The 26544-nt window shown below is 40.5% G+C and overlaps 1 protein-coding gene and 1 long non-coding RNA gene across 2 annotated transcripts in view; one reads left to right on the top strand and one right to left on the bottom strand.

The window, feature by feature from the left end:
- Positions 1–25835, top strand: part of LOC109900918 (uncharacterized) — a 62445-nt gene extending 36610 nt beyond the window's left edge. Inside the window, exons 2-3 of the long non-coding RNA XR_002256662.2 lie at positions 23976–24082; positions 25224–25835. This is a non-coding gene — a long non-coding RNA (uncharacterized LOC109900918). The remainder of the gene's footprint in view (positions 1–23975; positions 24083–25223) is intronic.
- LOC109900917 (disks large-associated protein 2) overlaps positions 1–26544 on the bottom strand; it is a 94441-nt gene that overhangs the window by 24357 nt on the left and 43540 nt on the right. Inside the window, exons 3-4 of the mRNA XM_031837413.1 lie at positions 25343–25520; positions 23989–24208 (exon numbers count right to left, since the gene is read on the bottom strand). Of these exons, the coding sequence (XP_031693273.1) occupies positions 23989–24208; positions 25343–25520 (398 nt within the window). The remainder of the gene's footprint in view (positions 1–23988; positions 24209–25342; positions 25521–26544) is intronic.

The raw sequence follows: 26544 nt of genomic DNA, 5'->3' as shown, positions 1-26544 counted from the left end.
TGGACATTACAGTGCTGGGATGGTCCACCGTTTTCAACGTTTGCTGTGTTCCCATCCACAACAAGAACATTCACACAGCAGTGTCAGAGATGGTTTTCAGTTATGACTGGTGGAACCACAGGTATTAGACTGTGCTGAACAGTCATGATTACACAGAGGAGAGAAAACATGCGGCATCATCTAATAATCTTGTAGTACATAAAACTATGCCCTGATGCGCACCACATAGACAAATAGGCAAACATGAGAAAGTAAACACAAGAAATGAGGCAGGCTAATTAACATAATCTGGGGCGGCAGGTAGCCAAGTGGTTTGAGCATTGGGCCAGTCGCCGAAAGGTTGCTGGATCGAATCCCTGAGCTGACAAGGTAAAAATTATGTCGTTCTGCCCCTGAACAAGGCAGCTAACCCATGTCATTGTAAATAAGAATTGGTTCTTAACTGACTTGCCTGGTTAAATAAAGGTTACATAAAAAAAAAATGAAATAAATCTAAATCAGATACAAATAAATACATGAGTAAATATACAAATAAACTCAGAGGTAGATTATAGGTAATGAGGAATCTACAAAAAGTTAAATGAGAATGAGCAAATAAAATATAAAATAAGAGAGGGACTAAATAGATGTGTACAAAAACAACAACTTATAATGACGATTACAAATGGAGTTGACTAAACAACAGAAAAATATGTTAGACGGAGGACAAATAAAGAGAATGAAGACAGACATATAAATCAAACAGTCAATTAACTAGTCCACCAGGCAAACACCACATTAACATGAAATTGAATTGGAACGAGATCTGTCAAGAAGTTGCAGTTGTGTTTCGATCTAGAGGGGGCCATGAGGATCAGACCGCAAGGCGATAGAGCAAATTAGACAAAGCGGGCCTGCGAGGACAGAGACCGAGTAGCTCATTTACACCACAGAAAGGTAGCCTGGAAGTCGCAACAAAGGATCTCATTTCTCTATCTGTCTATTAATCTATCCGTCGGTCGGTCAGTCAGTCTCATACTCCCAGGGGCAGCTAACACAACATGGTCAACACATGCTGTGGTGCCTACTGAACAGCGCCTCATGTTAACTTAGCTGAAAGGTTTACATTTTGGGGGAAATGTTCATCATTTTAATCTTCGTATGAGGGCGTGCATTCATAAAACAAGTATCTCATTTCTTTAACCAAAAAGGTCATGAAACATTTACAGTAAATCTACCATTTTCTTGTGGGGGAAATTGTGTTCTTCATTTCCCATGACCTTCCTTATTACATAACATCAAGTGGCAAGGATAAAATGTAATTTAATTAACTCATTGTCTACAGGCGTGTCTATAGTTAGTGTATCAGTGCAAAGTAAAATGACACTCTAGTAAATAGTTACAGGTTAGCTGCAACTTAATGAAAAGTATTTCTTATACAATATCTTGTATTTGTTCTGTCTAGCATATTCTGATTGGTCAGTCTGCCTTTGACTCCTTTTCTCTGTCCAGAGGAACTCTCAGACCTTTTTGTTAGTTTCCTGGTGGTCCATTCACCTCCCTCCATTCGAGCCATTGGCAGTCCCCTGCCATAGCCGTGGAACTATGACTGGCGGTAAGGCTGGAGGGAAGGTTATCTTTCTAAGGTCAGGATGATTCTGGTGTAATGTTATGGGATGACTGACAAGCAACATGAGCATGGGGGGGCAGCAGCTCGAGCAGTGGGCTATGGGTATTCATCATGCTGAATTAATGGGACCAATTCAGATGAGAGAAATGGTGAATAATAAAACACTGCACAGACCTACATACACAATACAATACATGTCATTTGTTCCTAACCTTCACAAAAAAAGGCCAAAAGAGCAGGAAAGTATTGCTTTTCTTACAAAAAGTGTCAAATTAATACTACAGAAATTCAACTAATGGTACACTCAGAAAAAAAGATCCTATCTAGAACCTAAAGGGTCACCATAGGAGAACATAGAATCCTTTCCACACATTCTACATGGAACCCAAAAGAGCTACCTGGAACCGAAAAAGGGTTTTCTTATGGGGACAGCCGAAAAACCCATTTGGAACCCTTTTTTCTAAGAGTGTATATTAGACTGTATGCTAATTGTACTGCATATGATAGGTGCTTTGCCAAAGTGAATGGAGTGGATTAATGAATGGACGGAGGGAAAGATGGATAGATGGTTGGATAGAGGACAGGTTCGAGGATGACAACAGTCCGTTATGGTCCAGCTGACTCCACTACTGTCGGTTTTCTGAGCCAAAGATCTGGTGATTTGGGTCCTCTTTCAGTTGAATGAAGAAAAACAACCATGTTTTCCATAGTCACATACATATATACATACAGTGGTGATGCCCCCATGGATGCAAAGTGGACTAACCATTCGTGTATGGTAAATAACAACAAACCTGTACGAATCAATGGGCTGGATAAGTGTTTCAACAATGTACAATGTACTTGATAAAACCTCCCTAATCTTTGCTTCTGCACTGTAGTACTGCGCTGTGGATACTCTTCAGATTATCCACTTCTCTGTGTCATTTGTAGATTCATATCTTCTGTTCTATCAAGTCCTAGGTAGCAGTCAGTAGCAGTGTAAAGTTAATGCAAATTCAAAAACAATGTTTAAGAAGAGTATAAAGATGCAGGCAAAAGTGATAATTTGCTTTGCATCACCAACAAAGCTTCAGGTTTACAATGTTCACACAGTAGCTAGTTCGCTTTGCAGACGTTATAAAGTGTTGAAATGAAAAGACATTTTCCAATCTGTAATGAATGTACACCAAGGTTATTATAGTTTTGTTTCTATATTCGTTTTTATTTCTATGATTTTTTATTCAGTTACGTTTTAGGTAGTTTTCCAACTTGATTTATTTGTTTTTATTCAGTTTTAGTTTGATATATATGATTTAGTTTCAGTTTTAGTGTTAGGAAGCTAATGCATGGGAGGCTAGTAGCCATGTATGTGTTTTAGGTTCTATTTTTCCCCATTAGCTAGTGATAGCTAGTAGTCTTGGAAATTCCAAACCTACAATAGAGCAACAGCAATAGTTCTGGGGGGGGTGTTGGATTCTCTTGGACATTTTGGAAAATGCAGACAGACAACTCTCCCAACAAATCACGAGTTTGGGTATGCGGGCCAATCCTGAAATATCAAACTCTTTCTCAGAACGTTACGATTTGAAACCAAAGTTTACAAGCAAAACCTTTGCAGTGCTTTTAGTGAAGATAGATAGAACTAGCCACTTGCAAAATGTCCTCATTAAAAATAACCTCGGTGTTCTCCATCTCACTAGCTAGCTACTTTTTTGTGTCCGGCTGGGATGTTGACGCTAGGGCAACAAGCATAACAGGTTGTGACATCACCGGATAAGGTGTTCAATAAAGATGTGTATAGTGGATTCGGGAAAGTATTCAGACCACTGGGCTTTTTCCACATTTTGTAAGCATTATTCCAAAATAAGAATACATGTAAAAAATATTAATCAATTTACACACACTACCCCTTAACGACTAAGCAAAAACAGTTTTTTTGAAATGTTTGCACATGTATTAAATATAAAAACTGAAATATCATATTTACATAAGTATTCAGACCCTTTAATCAGTACTTTGTTGAAGCACCGCTGGCAGAGATTACAGCCTCGAGTCTTCTTGGGTATGACGCTACAAGCTTGGCACCCCTGTATTTGGGGAGTTTCTCCCATTCTTCTCTGCAGATCCTCTCAAGCTCTGTCAAGTTGGGTGCGGAGCGTCGCTGCACAGCTATTTTCACGTCTCTCCAGAGATGTTCAAGTCTAGGCTCTGGCTGGGCCACTCAAGGACATTCAGCGTGAGGTCCTATGAGCAGGTTTTGAGAGCAGATTATCATCAAGGATTTCTCTGTACTTTGCTCCTATTCATATTTCCCTTGATCCTGACTAGTCTCCCAGTCCCTGCCACTGAAAAACATCCACACAGCATGATTATGCCACCTCCATGCTTCACCATAGGGATAGTGCCAGATTTCCTCCAGACGTGCCACTTTGCATTAATTTAATCAGACCAGAGAATCTTGTTTCTCATGGTCTGAGACTTCTTTAGGTGCCTTTCGGCAAACTGCAAGCGGGCTGTCATGTGCCTGTTACTGAGGATTGGCTTACGTCTGGCCACTCTACCATAAAGGCCTGATTGGAGGAGTGCTGCACAGATGGTTGTCCTTCTGGAAGGTTCTCCCATCTCCACAGAGGAACTCTGGAGCTGTCACTCTGTCAGAGTGACCATCGGGTTCTTGGTCACCTCCCTGCACAAGGCCTTTCTCCCCTGATTGCCCAGTTTGGCCTGGCGGCCAGCTCTAGGAAGAGTCTTAGTGGCTTCCATTTAAGAATAATGGAGGCCACTGTGTTCTTGGGGACCTTCAATACTGCAGACATTTTTTGGTACCCTTCCCCAGATCTGGGCCTCGACACAATCTTGTCTCAGAGCTCTACGGACAATTCCTTTGACCTCATGGTTTGCTTTTTGCTCTGACATGCACTGTCAACTGTGGGACCTTATATAGACAGGTGTGTGCCTTTCCAAATCATGTCCAATCAATAGAATTTACCACAGGTGGACTACGATCATGTTGTAAACATCTCAAGTATGGTCAATGGAAACAGGATGCACCTCAAATCAAATCACATTTTATTTGTCACATACACATGGTTAGCAGATGAAAGTGCGAGTGTAGCGAAATGCTTGTGCTTCTAGTTCCGACAATGCAGTAATAACCAACAAGTAATCTAGCTAACAATTCCAAAAATACTACCTTATAGACACAAGTGTAAGGGGATAAAGAATATGTACATAAAGATATATGAGTGATGGTACAGAGCGGCATAGGCAAGATACAGTAGATGGTATTGAGTGCAGTACATACATATGAGATGAGTATGTAAACAAAGTGGCATAGTTAAAGTGGCTAGTGATACATGTATTACATAAGGATGCAGTAGATGATAGGGAGTACAGTATATACGTATACATATGAGATGAATAATGTAGGGTATGTAAACATTATATTAGGTAGCATTGTTTAAAGTGGCTAGTGATATATTTTACATCAATTCCCATCAATTCCCATTATTAAAGTGGCTGGAGTTGAGTCAGTGTGTTGGCAGCAGCCACTCAATGTTAGTGGTGGCTGTTTAACAGTCTGATGGCCTTGAGATAGAAGCTGTTTTTCAGTCTCTCGGTCCCAGCTATGATGCACCTGTACTGACCTCGCCTTCTGGATGATAGCGGGGTGAACAGGCAGTGGCTCGGGTGGTTGCTGTCCTTGATGATCTTTATGGCCTTCCTGTGACATCGGGTGGTGTAGGTGTCCTGGAGGGCAGGTAGTTTGCCCCCGGTGATGCGTTGTGCAGACCTCACTACCCTCTGGAGAGCCTTACGGTTGTGGGCGGAGCAGTTACCGTACCAGGCGGTGATACAGCCCGACAGGATGTTCTCGATTGTGCATCTGTAGAAGTTTGTGAGTGCTTTTGGTGACAAGCCAAATTTCTTCAGCCTCCTGAGGTTGAAGAGGCGCTGCTGCGCCTTCTTCACGATGCTGTCTGTGTGGGTGGACCAATTCAGTTTGTCTGTGATGTGTACGCCGAGGAACTTAAAACTTACTACCCTCTCCACTACTGTTCCATCAATGTGGATAGGGGGGTGTTCCCTCTGCTGTTTCCTGAAGTCCACAATCATCTCCTTAGTTTTGTTGACGTTGAGTGTGAGGTTATTTTCCTGACACCACACTCCGAGGGCCCTCACCTCCTCCCTGTAGGCCGTCTCGTCGTTGTTGGTAATCAAGCCTACCACTGTTGTGTCGTCCGCAAACTTGATGATTGAGTTGGAGGCGTGCGTGGCCACGCAGTCGTGGGTGAACAGGGAGTACAGGAGAGGGCTCAGAACGCACCCTTGTGGGGCCCCAGTGTTGAGGATCAGCGGGGTGGAGATGTTGTTGCCTACCCTCACCACCTGGGGGTGGCCCGTCAGGAAGTCCAGTACCTAGTTGCACAGGGCGGGGTCGAGACCCAGGGTCTCGAGCTTGATGACGAGCTCAATTTCGAGTCTCATAGCAAAGGGTCTAAATACATATGTAAATAAGGTAAACCTGTTTTTGCTTTTTCATTATGAGGTATTGTGTGTAAATTGATGAGGAAAAACATTTATTTAATCCGTTTTAGAATAAGGCTGTAGTGTAACAAAATGTGGAAAAAGTCAAGAGGTCTGAAAACTTTCCGAATGCACTGTATGCCAGTTAGGCTCCACACCCATTGTAAAGAATATTCATGTGATTCATTTTAAGGAGTTATTTGGCCACTTTAGTTGTGATTACAAACCTTATCCAAACATATAGGCCTATGGGCTGGGCTACATGAGGTGTGTGACTATGATTTGAAAAAAATAAGCATCATTCACAAGGGATAATATAACATTCACAAGTGATAGGATAATATTGTCACCCATCAGACTGTTGTTGATTTCATCTTGTCTTTACATATACTAAGTAATATATGTGTGAAATTTGTTTTGATTTATTATGGACTATTATCATGCACCTGTCTCGAAACAGGGGCAGCGGGAGAAAATGCATGTCATCTATGCACTTGGAATTTGACTGCTTTCATGACTCGTGACCGCCGGTGTGACGGTGTTACAGTCACCACAACAGCCCTAGTCCCTAACAGTCCCTCACTGTTAACAGGCTCTATGCGCCAGCAATTCGTGTTTGGGGACGAGGTTAGACGCCATAATGGGACAGTTACAATGTTGCAGTCTCTATTGCCTAGTTAAATAAAGGTTAAAAAAAACGATATATATATATATATATATATATATATATATATATATATATATATATATACACATACATATATACACACATATCTCATTGGCTGGAACATTGTGCGAGGTAACCTGTCTGTCTAGACTAGATACTGTAGCTAGTGACAGTGATGCATGAGTTAGGCCTGTTTGAAACATCACAATATCCTGGAAGCTTGAAAATACTTTAGAAAAAAACTTCAAAACCTCATTAGATTTTTGCCCAATGTTAAGGGAAAACACTAAAACTGAACATAATTTATGATGCTCTTTATTTTATTTAGTTTTGGAAACAAAGACAATAGTTTCATTATAGTTTTCATTTTTCAAACGGGTTTCTTAAATGATTTATTTATTATGATTATTTTTTAGTTTTAGTTTCAGTTTTAGATTACTATAATGACCTTGGTGTACACCTAAAAAAAAAGACCAGGAATGGTGTAGGCATACTTGTAAGGGATATGTATTACTGTGTTTAATCCTATCTACTGGCAACAAAGATTTATCACTTGTTTGCCTTGCTGCGGATCAGCATCTCATGAGGATTTGATTACTTGCTTTTCATAAAATGGCCTTGCGATAGACTAGCGCCCTGTCCGGGCAGTGTACTTGTACATAAGCTGCCTCGTGCAAAAGAAATAGGATATAGGCTCTTGCGCCTACGAGTCGTTCCGGCTCTCAAGGCTACTTACTTACGAAGACACTTTTCATTCAATAAAATAAAAACATTTAGGCAAACTGAAATAAATATTGATTGAATCAAGAAGAGATTCAGGTAAAACACAAATGCCAATACTATGATGTTAATAAGAAAGCTAACAATGCTAATGTTAATTCTAATGCAAAGTCAAACTCGATTGGTACCAATAGTGGTAGTAGTAGCAGTAATAATAATAATAAAAGGTATAATAAACAATTAAGGGCATGCTTAAATAACAAACAAATGAAAGCAAAATGTGTGGCTATTGTATAAAAACTATAATAAAAAATGTAGGGACTTTTTCTGGGTTACATGCACATCTCAAGTATGTTTTGAATGTGAAAACGATGTGTGTAAGACAACTCAAATGCAATGATAGTTTATGTTTTGTATCTTATAAAAGGTACCATGCAGGCACCATGTAATAGAAAAAATATTTAAGTAAAAGAAAATAGTATTTGTGTCAACACTAACCAACTGTGCTATTTTGTGTGTTTTTCCGCATTGTCCGTAACTTATTTTGTACATAATGTTGCTGCTTCCGTCTCTTGTGACTGAAAAAAGCTTCTGGATATCAGAAAAGCGATTACCTACCTCGAACTGAACAAAGATTTTTTTCTTTAATGAGTCCGACACGAAGGATATACTGTTTCTCTGAGACTAGGCCCCAAATCCCCATCATTCGCGTGAAGAAAAGATGGAGGTACAGGGGGCGGAGATCGGGGAGCCTTGTGAGAATTCGTTGGCAGTGGGTAACCCGCCTCTACCATCCGTTCTATTGGTCAACGTGCAATAACTGGAGAATAAAATAGATAAGATCCGTTCGAGACTATCAAAACTGTAATATCTTATGTTTCACTGAGTCGTGGCTGAACGACGACACGGATAATATACAGTTGGCTGGGTTTTCCGTGCATCAGCAGGACAGAACTGCTACTTCCGGTAAGACGAGGGGTGGTGGTGTGTGTCCATTTGTCAATAACAGCTGGTGCGCGATGTCTAATATTAAGGAAGTCTTGAGGTACTGCTCGTCTGAGGTACCTCATGATAAGCTGTTGACGACACTATCAGTAAAGTTATCAATATTTTTCGTAGCCGTCTATTTACCACCACAAACCGATGCTGGCACCAAGACCTCAATCAACGAGCTGTATAAGGCCATAAGCAAACAAGAAAATTCTCATCCAGAAGCGGGGCTCCTAGTGGCCAGGGACTTTAATGCAGGCAAACTTAAATCTAATTTTACCTCATTTCTACCAGCATGTCACATGTGCAACCAGAGTTAAAAATCTCAGAGGCGCATACAAAGCTCTCCCAAGCCCTCCATTTGGCAAATAATTCATAATTCTATCTTCACACGAATGACAATAATTCGATCCTCCTGATTCCTGCTTACAAGCAAAAACTAAAGCAGGAAGTACCAGTGACTCGCTCAATAGGGAAGTGGTCAGATGATGTGGATTACACACTACAGGACTGTTTTGCTAGCACAGACTGGAATATGTTCCCGCGATTCATCCAAGACATTGAGGAGTATACCACCTCAGTCACCGGCTTCATCAATAAATGCACTGACGATGTCGTCCCCACAGTGACAGTACGTACATATCCCAACTAGAAGCCATGGATTACAGGCAACATCTGCACCGAGCTAAAGGCTAGAGCTGCCGCTTCCAAGAATAGGGACACAAATCCGGATGCTTATTAGAAATCCTGCTATGCCTTAAGACGAACCATCAAACAGACAAAGTGTCAATACAGGACTAAGATTGAATCCTACTATACCGGCTCTGAAGCTCGTCGGATGTGTCAGGGCTTGCAAACTATTATGAACTACAAAGGGAAAAACAGCCGTGAAATGCCCAGTGATGCGAGCCTATCAGACTGGCTATATGCCTTTAATGCTCGCTTCGAGGCAAGCAACACAGAAGCATGCATGAGAGCACCAGCTGTTCGGGATGACTGTGGCATCACTCTCTCCAGAGCTGATGTGAGCAAGACCTTTAAACAGGTCAACATTCACAAGGCCGGGGGCCAGACGGATTACCAGGACGTGTACTCAAAGCATGCGCGGACCAACTAGCAAGTGTCTTCACTGACATTTTAAACCTCTCCCTGACTGAGTCTGTAAAACGTACATGTTTCAAGCAGACCAGTCCCTGTGCCGATGAAAGCGAAGATAACCTGCCTAAATGGCTACCACCCCGTAGCACTCACGTCGGTAGCCATGAAATGCTTTGAAAGGCTGATCATGGCTCACATCAACACCATTATCCCGGAAAACCTAGACCCACTCCAATTCGCATACCGCCACAACAGTTCCACAGATGACACAATCTCAATCGCACTCCACACTGCCCTTTCCCACCTGGACAAAAGGAACACCTACGTGAGACTGCTGTTCATTGACTACAGCTCAACATGAGCAAGACAAAGGAGATGATCATGGACTACAGGAAAAGGAGGGCCGAACACACCCCCATTCACATCTAAGGGGCTGTAGTGGAGCGGGTCGAGAGTTAAGTTCCTTGGTGTCCACATCACCAACAAACTATCATGGTCCAAACACACCAAGAAAGTTGTGAAGAGGGCACGACAACACCTTTCCCCCCTCAGGAGACTGAAAAGATTTGGCATGGTTGCCCAGATCCTCAAAAAGTTATACAGCTGCACCACGGTCTTGACCGGTTGCATCACCGCCTGGTATGCAACTGCTCAACATCTGACTGTAAGGCACTACAGAGGGTAGTGAGTACAGCCCAGTACATCACTGGGACCAAGCTTCCTGCCAGCCATGACCCATATACTAGGCGATTTAATAGGAAGGCCCAAAACCCCCCAAAATAGTCAAAGACTTCAGTCACCTAAGTCGTAGACTGTTCTCTCTGCTATCGCACGGCAAGCGGTACCGGAGCGCCAAGTCTTGGACCAAAAGGATGCTTAACAGCTTCTACCCCCAAGCCATAAGACTGCTGAACAATGAATCAAATGGCCACCTGGACTATTTACATTGACACCTTCCCCCCTTTGTTTTTACACTGCTGCTACTCGCTGTTTATTATGTATGCATAGTCACTTTACCCCTACGTACATGTACAAATTACCTCGACTAACCTGTACCCTCGCACATTGACTCGGTACCGGTACCCCCTGTATATATCGTCGTTAATGTTATTTAATTTGGTATCTTTTTTATTTTATATTTTACTGTAGTTTATAAATATTTAGTAAATATTTACCTAACTCTATTTCTTGAACTGCATTGTTGGTTAATGGCTTGTAAGTAAGCACTTCACGGTAAGGTTTGACAAATTGACACTTTGACTTGATTTGATTAGTAGTGACATTAGTAAATGAATTTGTAACTTTGGAAAAGCAGAAAAATAATATTGATTATTTTTTAAATGAAATGTAATCAAATTTGTGAAAAGCAATATGATGACATTACTGACAAAGAGTTGGAGAGCAATGATTTTTACATTAAAAGGTGGGACAAAAATGGTGTAAACGAATATATTGACATAGAAAAAAAGGATAATAAAATGGTGCCCTACCAGACCTACCGTACGCTCTACGCCCCCCAGCTAAGCTACGGGTTCCTATAATAAAAAAAAAGGTGATAGCTTAGTACAAAAATATAACATAGAGAGAGGATCAAAGAAATAGATACTTTGCCTGGCCCATGCTGTGTGTGGATTATGGTAACTGTTGTGTGCCGTTTCCTGGATCATTGAAATTTTATGAGATGTGCTTTATGAATTCATCGTATACTTAGTTGGACCTTTACACAAAGAAATTAACTTTAACATTTGCAATGACGTTTGACTCTTTCTTCAGTAAAAACAAATGAGATATTTTGATTGCCCATTGTAAAGCTATGATCCCCATAGAAATTGTGAATATACTACACAACCATTTAAAACATCTTCAAGATCATCACAAATCGTGTCATCATTTTTTTTAGATTGATTTACGAAAAAATACTAAAGGCAAATATTACAGAAAATTCACAATTAAAGATCAGAATTAGAAAAAAAAAGACAAATAAATAATATACAGTGCATTTGGAAAGTATTCAGACACCTCCACATTTTGTTACATTACAGCCTTATTCAAAAATATATTCAATTGTTTTTCCCCCTCATCAATCTACGCACAATACCCTATAATGAGAAAGCAAAAAATATAGATTTTCTATTTTTGCAATGGTATTACATAGAATTTTTTATATATATCACATTTACATAAGTATTCAGACCCTTTAGTCAGTATTTTGTTGAAGCACCTTTGGCAGCGATTACAACCTCAAGTCTTCTTGGGTATGACGCTACAGGCTTGGCACACCTGTATTTGGGGAGGTTCTCCCATTCTTCTCTGCAGATCCTCTGTCAGGTTGGATGGGGAGTGTCGCTTCACAGCTATTTTCAGGTCTCTCCAGAGATGTTAGATCAGGTTCAAGTCCGGGCTCTGGCTGGGCCACTCAAGGACATTCAGAGACTTGTCCTGAAGCCACTCCAGCATTGTATTGGCTGTTTGCTTAGGGTCATTGTCCTGTTGGAAGGTGATCCTCTCTGGAGCAGATCAAGGATCTCTCTGCACTTTGCTCCGTTTATCTTTCCCTTTCCCTTGAACTCTCCCAGTCCCTGCTGCTGAAAAAAATCCCCACTGCATGAGGCTGCCACCACCAGGCTTCGTAGGTATGGTGCCAGGTTTCCTCCAGACGTGACACTTTGCATTCAGGCCAAAGAGTTCAATCTTGCTTTCATCAGACCAGAGAATCTTGTTTCTCATGGTCTGCGAGTCTTTTCAGTGCCTTTTGGCAAACTCCAAGTGGACTGTTATTTGCCTTTCACTGAGGAGAGGTTTCTGTCTGGCCACTCTACCATAAAGGCCTGATTGGTGGAGTGCTGCAGAGATGGTTGTCCTTCTGGAAGTTTCTCCCATCTCCACAGAAGAACTCTTGAGCTCTGTCAGAGTGGCCATCGGGTTCTTGTTTACCTCCCTGACCAAGGCCCTTCTCCTCCGATTGCTCCATTTGGCCGGGCGGCCAGCTCTAAGAAGAGTCTTGGTGGTTCCAAACTTCTTCCATTTAAAAATGGAGGCCACTGTGATATTGGGGACCTTCACTGCTGCAGACATTTTTGGTACCCTTCCCCAGATCTGTGCCTCAAAACAATTCTGTCTTGGAGCTCTACAGACAATTCCTTCAACCTCATGGCTTAGTTTTTGATCTGACACGAACTGTCAACTGTGGGACCTTATATTGACAGGTGTGTGCCTTGCCAAATCATGTCCAATCAATTGAATTTACAACAGGTGGACTACAATCAAGTCATAGAAACATCTCAAGGATGACCAATGGAAACAGAATGCACCTGAGCTCAATTTCAAGTCTCATAGCAAAGGATCTGAATAGATAGGTAAATAAGGGATTTCTGTTTTTTTACTTTTAATACATTTGCAAAAATTTCTAAAAACCTGTTTTCACTTTGGCATTATGGGGTATTGGGTGTAGATTGAAGAGAGAAAAAAAAGTATTTAATCCATTTTAGAATAAGGCTGTAACGTAAGAACATTTGGAAAAAGGGAAGTGGTCTGAATACTTTCTGAATGCACTGTATACTGTAAGTATTATCTAAAATTAAATACAATGATATATAATTATAAAAAGCAATATCTTTAATTAGCAGTGGTCAACCCTTAGCAAATAGGTATGAAACTTGGACTAGTATATTTATGATACCTCAAACCCTTTCAACATTTAAATAAAACATGATGAACCTGTTGCCTCAGCCTGGTCTCATAGAAAACATAAATCTGGGACACTGAAATTAGTATGATATGTTACGTTTGGTATGGTTACATAAGATAGATCGTTACTTAAGGCAGAAATGAAAGTATGGTGGTTTAGTCGGGCGTATAAGGCGAACGTCTAGCAACCCAAACGTTACGAGTTCGAATCTCATCATGGAAAACTTTTGCAATTTAGCAACTTTTCAACTAGTTACTACTTTTTTTTAAATCTACTTTTCAACTACTTAGCATGTTAGCTAAACCTTCCCCTAACTCTAACCTTAATCCTTTAACCTAAATGTAAACCTAACATTAAATCTAACTCCTAACCCTAAACCCTAGCCTAGCTAATGTTAGTCAGCTAGCGTTAACCACCTAACTATAATTTGTACCATATAATACGAATTCTAATTCATGCATACCATAAGAAATGTAACATATCGTACAAAAAGGAGTGTCTCGGATTTAAGCACAGAATAATACGAAATGCTCATTTGGCAGGTTGGTTACCTGCCAAATGTACTAGGCTGTAATAAAGAATCAAACATTAGGAGGACCTTTGAAAGTGCCATTAAAGCTTTTGCTCGTTATATTATACTTAAAGAAATGTGTTTGTTTTCTTAAAAAAATTATAAATACAGGAGAGGAAATCTCTTGATGGGTAGAAAATGAATTTGTATTCAAGCAGTGTTACAGTCTATTTGATCATTTTTTAAATTGAACTACGATCAGATTCCAATCCAAACCAGTGGACTCCAAGATGGGCAGCACAGTATTTGTGTCAGATCTCTGTATAGCAATAAGACGTTAAAAGAAAATATCTCAGGGGTCCATTAAATAATTATCAACATGAAACTGGAAATACATAGACCAGATTTGACATACAGTATAATTAATATGGTCCCATTACTCAAAAGAGTTAACGGTAAGATTTCATAATACAAACAACATTTGTAAGCCATGCCTCTACCAACATATTTTGACTTTTCTTTTTTGTAATCGACGTACATTTCTTTTCCCAATGTTCTTCTGACCAAATATAAATATTATCCTCGGCATATTGCTACATTTCAAGTTGTTCTGGGGGTAATGTTGTAATTTCTGCAATAATTGTGAAGCATGTTTTACACCTTTCTAGCTAACTGATATGACTTTATATCAATAGTTGACAATGATAATAAAATAAAAACATTTGTGTGTCAAGATCTTAAAGAAGCAACTAAATGAATAGCATTGCCTGAGTTTCATGCAACATTATTCTCCACCATTAATGTCTCTGCTCAATCCATTTGTTCATGATACATATTTTCCAGTGTTAAAAGACTTGTATGAGGGGAACAAACCTAAAGACCTAATAACAACTACAAAAACGGAACGTAGCCTGAAACGATACAACAGAAAATGACAAAGGACTTGCATAGAATGAATGAATGTAGTTCTGAGACATCAATAATTCACCTGCCCCATCATAGATTAAGCACCTTTATATAAGTTAATTCTCCCCGGGCTGGGAAGGATGCATTCTCTCCTCTTTGTCATTCCAAGTGAAAAGAGGAAAATGTGAATGTTAGGGTTTCTTAGACCATTCTGTTATATATTTTTTATTGAAATAAATTAATATATTTAAACGGTTGATTTGTGTGATGCTCTCACATTCTTATTTTTTCCTCCGAAACGACTGGAAATGTCAGCCAACTGGTACAGTAGCTGTTTAAGTATGGATGACACATTCAGAGAACATTCAATATCCTTTTTTGTTTTGGAAATCTGGATCTATAACAACAAAAGTGGTATTCCTGTATTGCAAATATATATATTTTTTATAGTTACAGTAGAACTCCTTCAGCCAAACTGTCCTATATATGTCCATTTGGTGATATGGTACTGTACCACATGTCGAGAGCAAAAACCAATCCACTGCAAGGCGAAATAACTTGGGCCCATTGAGTTACAGTAACCAGGTGGGGAAATAATTTAACTGCCAGGTCAGAATTTTTGTGCCTGTTTTCTTTTCATCTTTCTTTTTGTGGTACACTTCGTGTCAATGTCTTCTTTCCAAAGTGCCACTTGTTTCTCAAGTAATGTATTTTGGTCCTGCACCCCCCAACCCCCTCCCCCCCCCAAAAAAGTAAGAGGTCTTTATGTTGAACCATCTCATGCGTAGAAAGTATTTGAGCGATTTAAGTTAAGAGTTGTGATTCGCACATGCCTCTGTAACATTATGGTCTGGAGGGTATAACATCCTGTCCTGGAGGGTATAACATCCTGTCCTGGAGGGTATAACATCCTGTTCTGGAGGGTATAACCACAGACAGGTGCGCTGTGGAACTTGGAGCTGTTTCAGGTGGGCCCCATTTCCATGGGTCCCAGCCGTGACTTTGGTACGCCATGTTGGTATGATGTGACGATGAAGGAGATGAGCAGTTCGGGGTACCATTTGACTTGTTCAAATGCTTCTTTTTTTAGGAACACTCAAACGAAGTTAATTGGGGACTCAACCTTTTAAGGTTTCTATAGAGCTAGTAAAGGCGGTGTTAGTACATTGAGGGGTACAATACTACCTTGTGCCTCTGGAAACATTGAGGCAGCGGTAGGGGACTATGCCCTCTGATTGTCTTATAGACGAGAACTATCTATGAGATGTTTGTGACATATAACACACAGGACAGTGATTGCATTTGAGTAATGAATGAAACAACATGAGGGTAAATGGTTTGATTTAGAACCATGTAGGAGTTTCGAGCTTAGCTTGTGTTAACCCCTCATATTGGGATAATGAAAGAAAACAGAATGGTCACAATGAATTAGATAAACTTGGAATATATGCCATCATTTTCAGTCTATATAAAACTATTACATTTCCAAAACCATATAGAGGTTAAACATGTAACATAGATTGTGCTTGAATGAACTTAAGCTTATACATTGGCATAGATATTGCCAAACCCTGACTATTTATAGTTTTTCTTTGTTGGACACTGGAATTAAATTGTAAGATATATGTTCATTCATTTTGAGAGTTAATTTTAGATAAATATGGGGTAAACCACACTTGTTAGGCTATTCAACTTAAAAATACTAGTTAGTAACAATGCAACTAATATTGAGTTAACATAACTCTAAAGCATTTTAAGGTAACTGGGTAACTAAAATGTAGGAGTTACCTTGCAACTTAAAATGTTAAGAAGTCAAATCAGGAAATATTTTTCAATGAAACTACACTTTAAGTGTAAATTGTATAATCTATGTGAGATATTATACAGTAATATAACTGACTTAAATGATCATTATCTCTTATTTTGTTGCAAATTCTGAGAATCATTTAAATATGATTGTTTATATTATTCTCCACTAAAACTAAAGTTGTATACAGCTTTGGCATGTTCTATGTGTTCATTTTAACTCCAAACACAATCCGATTTACGGCTTTCATTTTCATTAACTAACTACCCAAAAATGAACAGAAAAATATACATTTGTATGATGACACAGGGAATGATTACAGTGCTCACAGTATAATTTCAATATAAAATGGTGTTTTCGGTTTCTACATGAGAAGAAACTGGAATGAATAAGGTTGGGAAACAAGCCACTAAATCACTGGAATTTCATGGACTTAAGATTTAAGTTTCATGACCATTTTCTCTCTCAAATTTAGTTGTATGCAAATTTGCATTGTCTTTTATCTCTGTTATCTGTTGCCCGGTTTCATAAAGGTTCTTAGCCCCTTTACCCAGCTCCTATTTTTTAGTTTTTCTGAGATCTGAAAGGATATGATTGGTGTAAGCAAAGGGACGGGATAGGACCTAGGATTAGAGGCGGGAAACTGGAAAGAAACGGGGCTGTTATATTCAATTCATATATTACATTTCCCCCCAAATGACCATTTTGTGCATTCAATTAGTCTTAATGGTATCAATGATTTTATGCCACACCTCATGGAGTGGCAACATTCTATAGGCTACCTTACCAACAAGATAAGACAGTCGAGAGTGCACATTCACTGTCACGTCTATTTATGGTGGCTTGAGCAACATCTTCCTCACCTATTGATTGTAAAACAGTCAAATTTGTGACTAAGTGTTACAAAAAGTATAAACTCAGTTAACACAGAACTAAAGTCTTAAGTAATTGGTCAGATTCTCAATTAAGGTCTGGGTCTATATGTGTTAAGAGAAGAGATTGGAACCAGAACAAAGTGCTCAACCCTCTGTCTTTGCAAGTTAAGGGCAAGTCTATGGGACAAAAGTCCCCTCCACTTTCCCGAAATTCGAAAGATGCTAACACCTGCAAAATCGTGATTTGTCCAAAGCACCAGAACTAATGCTGCTCGGCATGCATCACATTGTATCATGACATATCTACGGTACCATTTAAGTTGACGTAGTCTGTCCACGAGAGATTACATACAGTAAGAAACTATTTGAAAAATATATTTGATACACAGTAGCCTAGTTAGGGATGGAGGGGGGGGGGTGCTGAAAGTCACTCTGTGGTGCTTATGGAACAAGACATTCCAAAGTATTCAACACATCCCATTATAATTGCCGTACTGGTCCCTTATTATTGATTAGTTCAATGTTCAATAGTTCACTAGTTCAAAATCTACAGTGTCTTCAGAAAGAATTCATACCCCTTGATATTCCGCATTTTGTTGTGTTACAGCCTGAATTCAAAATGGATGAAATAGATATTTTTTCTCACCCATCTACACACAATACTCCATAATTACAAAGTGAACACGTTTTTAGACATTTTTGCAAATGTATTGAAATGTATATATAACACTAAATTGAGCTCAGGTGCATCCAATTTCGTTTGATCATCCTTGAGATGTCACTACAACTTGATTGGAGTCCACCTGTGGCCAATGAAATAATTTGGACATATTTAGAAAGAAACACACCTGTCTATTTAAGGTCCCACAGTTGACAGTGCATGTCAGAGCAGAAACTATACCATGAAGTCCAAAGAACTGTCCATAGATCTCTGAGATCTGTGATGAGGCATATATCTGGGTAAGGGTATAAAACAATTTGTTGAAAGTTTTCAAGAGCACAGTGTTCTCCATCATTGGGAAACTGAATATGGGAAAAGAATATGGAACTACCCAGACCCAGCCTAGAGCTGGCCGTCCGACCAAACTGAGCAACCGGGCAAGAAGGACCTTGATCAGAGAGGTGACCAAGAACCCAATGAACTACAGAGTTCCTTGGCTGAGATAGGAGAACCTGCCAGAAGGACAACAGTCTTCACAGTAGTTCACCATTCTGGGCTTTATGGGAGTGGCTAGACGGAAGCCACTCCTGAGAAAAAGGCACATGACAGTTGAAGTTTGCAAAAAGGCACGTGAAAGACTCTGAGATCATAAGGCAAACGATTCTGTGGTCTGATGAGACAAAAATGGAACTCTTTGGCCTGAATGCAAAGCACAATGTGGATGCTTTTCAGAGGCAGGGACTGGGAGACCGCTAAGGATAGAAGGAACAATTAATGGAGTGAAATACAAGCAAATCCTCGATGAGAACCTGCTTCAGAGTGCAATTGACCTTAATGTCCCCAAGCATACAGCCAAAGCAACGCTGGAATGGCTTCAGAACAAGAATGTGAAAGTTCGTGAGCTGCCTAGCCAAAGCCCATTGAAAAGCTGTGGAAAATCTTGAAGATTGCTGTTCACCGTTGCTCCCCATCTATCTAAACAGAGCTTGAGAAAATCTGAAAGGAAGAATCAGCAAAGCTGATACAAACATAGTCGAGACAACTAAAGGTTGAAGCCGCCAAAGGTGCTTCCACAAACTATTGACTTAGGGGTGTGATTACTTATGTAAATGAGATATTTCTGTATTGAATTTTCAATACATTTTCATTGTGTGAAATAAAATCTGTTTAATCCATTTTGAATTCAGGCTGTAACACAACAAAATGTGGAATACGTCAAGGGTTATGAATACTTTCTGAAGGCCCTGTAGATCTCTACATAAGTAAATGGGGTTTTTGGCTCCGGCTCTGGTTCTCTAGGGGTTGTTATCAAGGGGAAACCCATGTGTTTTGTTTCATTTGGGTTGTATGGGAATGATTAGAATGACATTGACAGGTATGACATGGGCCCACTGGTGTACTTCCTACTCCACAGTTCCAGACTGGCACTCCTGCGGCCACCGCCCAAAGAGCGCTTGCGGGTCTTCTGCTTCTTGTTGTCCCATGTTGCGGAATTGTCCGATGGCTGGGAGCTAGCAGGGCTGCTCGCTCCCTCCTCTGGCGTTGAGTCCCCAGCTATCTCAATGCGGGGAGGGTCCATCAGGTCTGTGATGCTAAAAGCAGCTGGTTCCGGCTGGCACATGACAGACTTGTCCTCTGTGTTCTGCCTGATGAGCCCGCTGGTGCCAGCCTGGATGCCCACAGACACCCGGTCCCCGGTCTGTGTTGAGCCGTCACTTGCGCTCTCACGGCACAGCGTCCACATGTTGTAGCACTGGGTGAAATTGAAGAAGTTGCTGTTGAAGGTCTTGAGCTCGCCGCACACGTCCCTGCGCAGCTCGGCCAGTTCGTAGCGCATGGCCGAAATCTCGTCTTTCCACTGCATGTTGAAGGCGGCCACCATGTTGGCAGACTCTTTAAAGGCCTGGATGGCCTGAGGTATGGGGGGATCGGGGGCGGCAATGGAGGGGGCAGCAGGGATCTGGTAGGCAGGTGGTGAAGTCGGGGGGACAGAGATGGCTGTTACAGTGGAGCTTGTGCTGTGCTGGCTGCGAGCTACAGCGTTCTCCCTCTCCAGACGTTCCAACTCCACATAGGCCGAGGAGCTGGCCCCATCGTCGTCTTCTATCATGTCCTCGTTTAGCAAAGAAGTGCCTTCCAGCACATCATATCCCTCTGGAAGACAAATTTGAATATGCAAATAGAGGGAGATTCAAAGGGAGGGAACAGCTGGAGTGTTATGTAACTGTGATGCCCAAATGTTCCAACCTAGAGTGGGCATACATATACCTACAATATGAATACAGTATGTGAGTAAAATACCACAACTACCCTATCATTCCAATGGATATATCAGATAAAATAAAATATCGTTGGAACAAGGATTTTGACTGGTTGCATTGAGAATATAGAAAAAGGGGTGAACAGCTAGATGATTTGTTGATCATCAATCTCCTGCGAATATGATTACCCTTTTATCAAATTATGCATTTGTGATCCCTTTATCAGATGCATTTGTGATTGTTGAAACTCGAAAAAGAGACAATGTAAAACTTAATGAAGAGGTGCTCTTCAGACACTGAAGTGGTCTCCAGAATTAGAATGCTCTCTAACACAGCTCTATCTGGCATACTAAAATACGGAAAGGAATTATTCAGCCAGGTACACTGAGCCACTTGAGCGATGCATTTTGACTCACATACTGCAGGCTTTTCATGGTGTTTTTACACTGCCTTCTCACTCATCTGAATGAACATCAACCCTCCACAGTCTTTCCATCTTTTCACTGCACTGCACCATGGGAAGCGGAACCCCGTTGGTTCCTAGCATAAGCCATCATTACCAATCAGTTTCAAATGAAAATACCATTCTCTGAATTAAATCAAAGCATGGTTCCCCCCCCAAAAAAAATCTTAAGTGTTTTCCGATTGTTTCCTTTTCCTTTTTTTTTGTGCAACAGAAAAGATGAAAAGGCAATGAAAAATCACAACTCAAGTCATTGGGCCGAGAAGCAGTTATGAACCCTATTGAACATATCAGGTCCCTCACCATGAGGTTGATTGGACCATGTGGAGTTCCCAGTGGCGGGTAAACCCCCCCCCCCCCCTACAGGGCTGCACCAGGGAGGGGCTGCAATCCCACAGTCAAAGACAGCTGATAACTTCCAGGCCAAGGGTCAACCCAGCCACATGTGGCCTTTACAGAGGTTGACTTTCATAGGAAGAAAAAACCCCACAAAACTACTATCACAAATGCTCTCATTGTCACTGACTGTTGACAGTGACAATGTGATAACATTCAGTGCTATTTCATGGCTGAGGTACGAACACACTATGTGTTAGACTGGAAAGTACAGCTTTATCATATAGTTCCACCAATGAGTCGCTTTTAGAGCACTTGAAAATAGAGACACTTCAAACAACTCGCAAAAGCCAGTGAGGCACCATCATCACATATACCATATAATTCTGGAATATTAATGCATATGAACAAGGAATTCAAGGACTCTGAGTTTTGTGAGTTGTTCGGACCCCTGTTGGTTTCTCATTGTGTTTAAATCAGATTTTTCTATCCTGCTGTTATATCAAAGTGGTCATTTTTTATCTATTGCTGAGAAGGCAGTGCAAAAAAACACACACATATATATATATATATAGATATATGTATGCGTGTTGTCATTAAAATACCTGTGACAGGCATCCAGCTGTTCTGTCCCCCTGGTTATCCTTCCAGAGATGCATGGCTGGTCAGATTGGGAGGGGGTGTTGCTCTTCATCCCAATGGGGCATCATAGGATCCCTTCCCCACTCAAGGGCCCCCGCTAGCCTCGACATTCTTGCGTTTTGGTTGGTAAGCGATTTAGAATTCAGATCTCATTTCCGAATTGTATAAGTCAGTGGCATGGCCAGTCAAATACTGTGGATCATTCACTTCATTTCAAGGCCACTATTCCCTCAAAAATGACACCAAATGGTCGATACCATGTAAAAAAATATTTGCAATATGGCTTGAGATGGAGGCATCAGATCACAGCCAATTATTTCCCTGAGGATCACTAACATATCCTGTTCCATAGCCCAGTCGGATGTGACTGTATTTGGAGAGAAAAAAGTCCTAGAGAACTACTCATTAAAAAAATACAAATATATACAGGAAACGCTGGGAATAACCAACACCCATTTGAGAGCCAATTTAGTGAGCCAATTGTGAAGCAGACAATTTGACCAGAGAGCTTATTGGGTGAAAGGAGTTCAGCAGGTAAGACGGTGGGATTGGAGGACTTCCTTGATCCTCAGTACTTCAGTCACATCGTAGGCTGAGGGGATTCTGACTGTGCAACCCAATTGAGCATGACAAGATAAACAAACAAAAAAACTCCAGATTGTACAAGAAAACAGGTAAACCAACAGAAAACAAACAAATGCAGAGGTCTAATACAATTGATTTGATAAAATGTATTAAAATCCCGGTCATAATATTGTCAAATGAAAAACGTCATATGAAATGATAGTATTTCAATAGGGTTCATAGCTTTACTCTTCCAGGCATACACCAAATGTACTAGATCAATTAGGTTAGAGGCAGCAGTGGTTCTGTTTGCACAAAGAACCAGATATGTTGATGTTTTTGATGATGACATTGTGTGTACAATGTTGCACAAAACCTTCAAATCCCTGAATGTTTAATATCAAAACAGCAAATACTACAACAAATTGACTTGGTGTCCTCACAATTACTAAGACGATGTTTACATTATTCTACATTGACATTTTTGTCATTTAGCAGACACACTTACAGGAGCAATTAGGGTTAAGTGCCTTGCTCAACAGCACACCGACAGATGTTTTCACCTAAGAGGTCATCTAAATGTGAGATTTAGGACAATGAGAAAGTGTCTAATACGTTGGCCCTACAGGGTAAAGTAGCTTTTGACATTTATTTTGCGAGATCGCTACTGTAGTCAAACCCTCTTCGAACCGTGTCAAACTTCAGGTCAACTGATCAATCTCCCTGAAACACATGATTGCCAGACTACCTGATGAAATACCATTGAATATTATCTTCTGATCTGGCTACATCAAAAATGATCACTATTCCAAATGAAAGCTTCATTTATATAATATCTCCAAATGTGGTTTTATGCAACACAATACAACAATATAGAATAACGTAATATATTTTATGCACTCTGAATTGACTTTACTAGTAAGTTCCTTTGTGCAACCAGTACCCTATCTGAGTTTGTTGACTTACCGTATGTCGGTTACAAGTTTTTGCTGTCTTGTGTTCTGTGGGCTTATAAGCCAAGATCAGTTAGAGACGCTAGTGTAATGAACTGGTCAAACAAAGCATGGATGGGGGAAACCGAAGACCTCTCGAGCAGACTATGAGCCTTCCTAACACTCTCTAGAGGTCTTTACAGCCCTCCTCCAACCACTGTTCTGTTTCACACTTAACCCTTCCCTACCCGACTCACACTCTCTACACACAACACATATATCAATGAGATTATCATGCTCGATACAAGGCCTGTTTCTCTTACACATGCCAAGTGCTGTGAGTGTGACTGTCGTGTGTCGTGGGTTTAACTTCTCATTGGGCTGGTTTGAATGAGTCCCCCTCCCATCCTCTACTCCGGGTCCAGCTTTGCCACCGCCACACGTGACGAATCAGAAAGCGAATCAGAAAGCTAAAGCTAAGGGTAATGATGTATATGGACTGTGCAAAGCAACACGCTTGCAAGCAAATCCCTCAGAACACTCAGGATATGCAGAGGCAAGACAAACAAGAGACACACAACAGTGACAGTAGCCAAAAGGAAACGACCGGAATCATTCAACCCAGCATCTCTTCAAGCTCAAGGGTACCCCCCACTGTACATATGTAGGTATGTACGCATGTTATAGAATGTATGAGGAGTATGTTTTCTAAGCCTTCTCTCATTTTTCTTTTGAGGTCGTACTGTTACCTGTTGTGGATCTGAGAGTTGAAGTGACAGTGGAGGATGTCATTGAAGGCAAGCAGTCGTCGTCTTGGGAATACCCAGCCTGAATTGCACGCAGGTAACTGTGGCTTCGAGTGCGGAACGAGCCAGGCAGGTCCAAGGCCTCCATGGCCTGGGATTCTACTTCGCTAAAAACGGACTCGCAAACTGACTCAAACTGGCCATTGACCTCAGTCTCACTCACCTGAGAGACAAAAACAGGAATAGCAGTCCTTAATTTTTCCTCTTCCTTTCTCTTTCTCACTTTGACTCTTCCCCTTTAGCACAGTAAATATGAAGGAGTGTTAGCATGGGAAAGAATAAACAAGCAGATAAAAACCAGCAAATGAAAAACAACAAAAACAATGCATCATTTTGGTATACCGTTTCAAGACGTACTATTCCACTGCAGGTCATCGTCACAGACGTACATACGTTACTACTGTGACAAAGGGGAAAGCAGGTGTCCTTTCAAGAACCTATTCAAAGGCAGAGATGACGGTGCAACACAGTAAAAAAAACTACATGCGGTTAACGGAATTTCAATGTTGCGAATATATACATTTCCATCGCAATGCACCCAATATAACGGCAGGCGGGAAGCCGTACTAACGTCATCTGTGTGAGGCGATTTTTTTTTTTTAATAGCACCAAGGTTGGTTGAGATATTGTGCCAAACGTGTATTAAAATCCATCTAGTCTATATTACGCAGTGCATAAAAGCCTGCTACTATGTAATAAAAATGACTGCAAAGAATGTATTAAATCATTGTATCTTGTACCTAATATTCAGTTGCAACGGATAAAAAGCTTTATAGTATAACTCCTGCTGTTCCAACATAAAACATGGTCTAGACCGACTGAGCAGTTCAACACAACTTCTAGTAGTGTGCATGAACTTACTTAACGGGTAACTTGAACTTGTAATGGAATAAATATTCAAGTGAACAGATATGTACAGTATGGTACTGCTTGTTTATGCAACGTCACCAATAGCAAATCTATGGACTTCACACGCGTAGTTCTGAAGATGTGCACTGAACATAGTCAAAATAGGATTCAATGTAAATAAGCATTACCAATGACAACTCAACCTATCAATAAAACCTAATCCTGCAGACAATAACAGCTAAACATCTCATGGAGTGGGGGGGGGGGGGGATCAGGTTGTGACTAATGTATTTCTGTAAATAACTATATTATTTTTGCCACCCCTTTAGCAAACAACAGAAGGTTCCACCCACTCTACCAACATGGTGGCATCTACAGTATCTCTCAATCCTCCTACTCCTCCAGGGCTCCTGGTGTTCCCCCTGTGAGGGGCCTGCGTGGGACTCACCTGGCTGACGCAGCTTGCCTGACTGAGGGTGCTAACCGCGCGCATGTAGCTCTGGTTCCGGGATCGGAACTGAGGGCCGAGGGGTATATGGTGTTGGGGGTAGTTGGTGGCTGGGTCCAGGGTGACACTGGGATGGGGCCGCATCATGTCTCGGGTGGTTTGCAAGTGGTAGCTCTGACTGTACAGAGAGAGAGAGAGAGAGAGAGAGAGTGGATAGACAAATATGAGAGGCATTGTGAGTCAGACACAGGGCTGTGGTGGTCATGAAATTTTGTCAACCGGTTATAGTCATGCAAAAGACTGCCGGTCTCACGATAATTGACTGTTAATTAACAAACACGTTTAGCATCTCCAGGCCTCCACACATATTGTACAAGCCGCTGATGTGCGCCTTTGGAACATCTACATTCAAAAAAGTATAATGAATAAATGCAATATATATCATCGCAATAAATCTCTTATTTATTCTAAACATGATGATATTAAGAAAATATATTTCAGAATATGAGTTGGCCTATTATTTCTTATCTGGCTATGCACCATACATTGGTTGTAGGCTTGTTCACTTAGCAGACAAGATACAAGTCCCGTGCCACTATTTTATAGAGGATGTTTCGACATTTTGTTACGTTACAACCTTATTCTAAAATGGATTAAATAAAAACATTTACTCAGTAATCTACACACAATACCCCATAATGACAAAGTGAAAACAGGTTTTTAGATTTTTTTGCAAATTAATTAAAAATCAAAAACAGAAATAACTTATTTATATACAGTGCATTCGGAAAGTATTTAGACCCCTTAACTTTTTCCATATTGTTACGTTATAGCCTTATTCTAAAATTGATCAAATAGTTTTTTCCCTCATCAATTTACACACAATACCCCATAATGGCAAAGTGTGTAGATTGGTGAGGAAAAAATCCATTGAATCAATTTTAGAATAAGGCTGTAATAACAAAATGTGGGAAAAGTCAAAGGGTCTGAATACGTTTTGGAAGGACAATGACCTTTTATAGTAAGAATGTCATTTAACTTAGCTGAATAAAATAGAAAGGATATTTTTCCCATTCCAGAGCGAATATGCATATGAAATGGCTATGTGGAGCTTAAAAGTGATCATTTGAAACACATCCTATACACTAGATTTAGAGGTTTTTGTCAAATGTGGTTGTTAATGATACACACCTTAGAATGTC

This window comes from Oncorhynchus kisutch, linkage group LG12 (genome assembly GCF_002021735.2).
Source record: "Oncorhynchus kisutch isolate 150728-3 linkage group LG12, Okis_V2, whole genome shotgun sequence".
Classification (NCBI taxonomy): Eukaryota; Metazoa; Chordata; class Actinopteri; order Salmoniformes; family Salmonidae; genus Oncorhynchus; species Oncorhynchus kisutch.
Note: the sequence above shows the minus strand (reverse complement) of the source record. Positions and strands in the feature narration are given on the sequence as shown.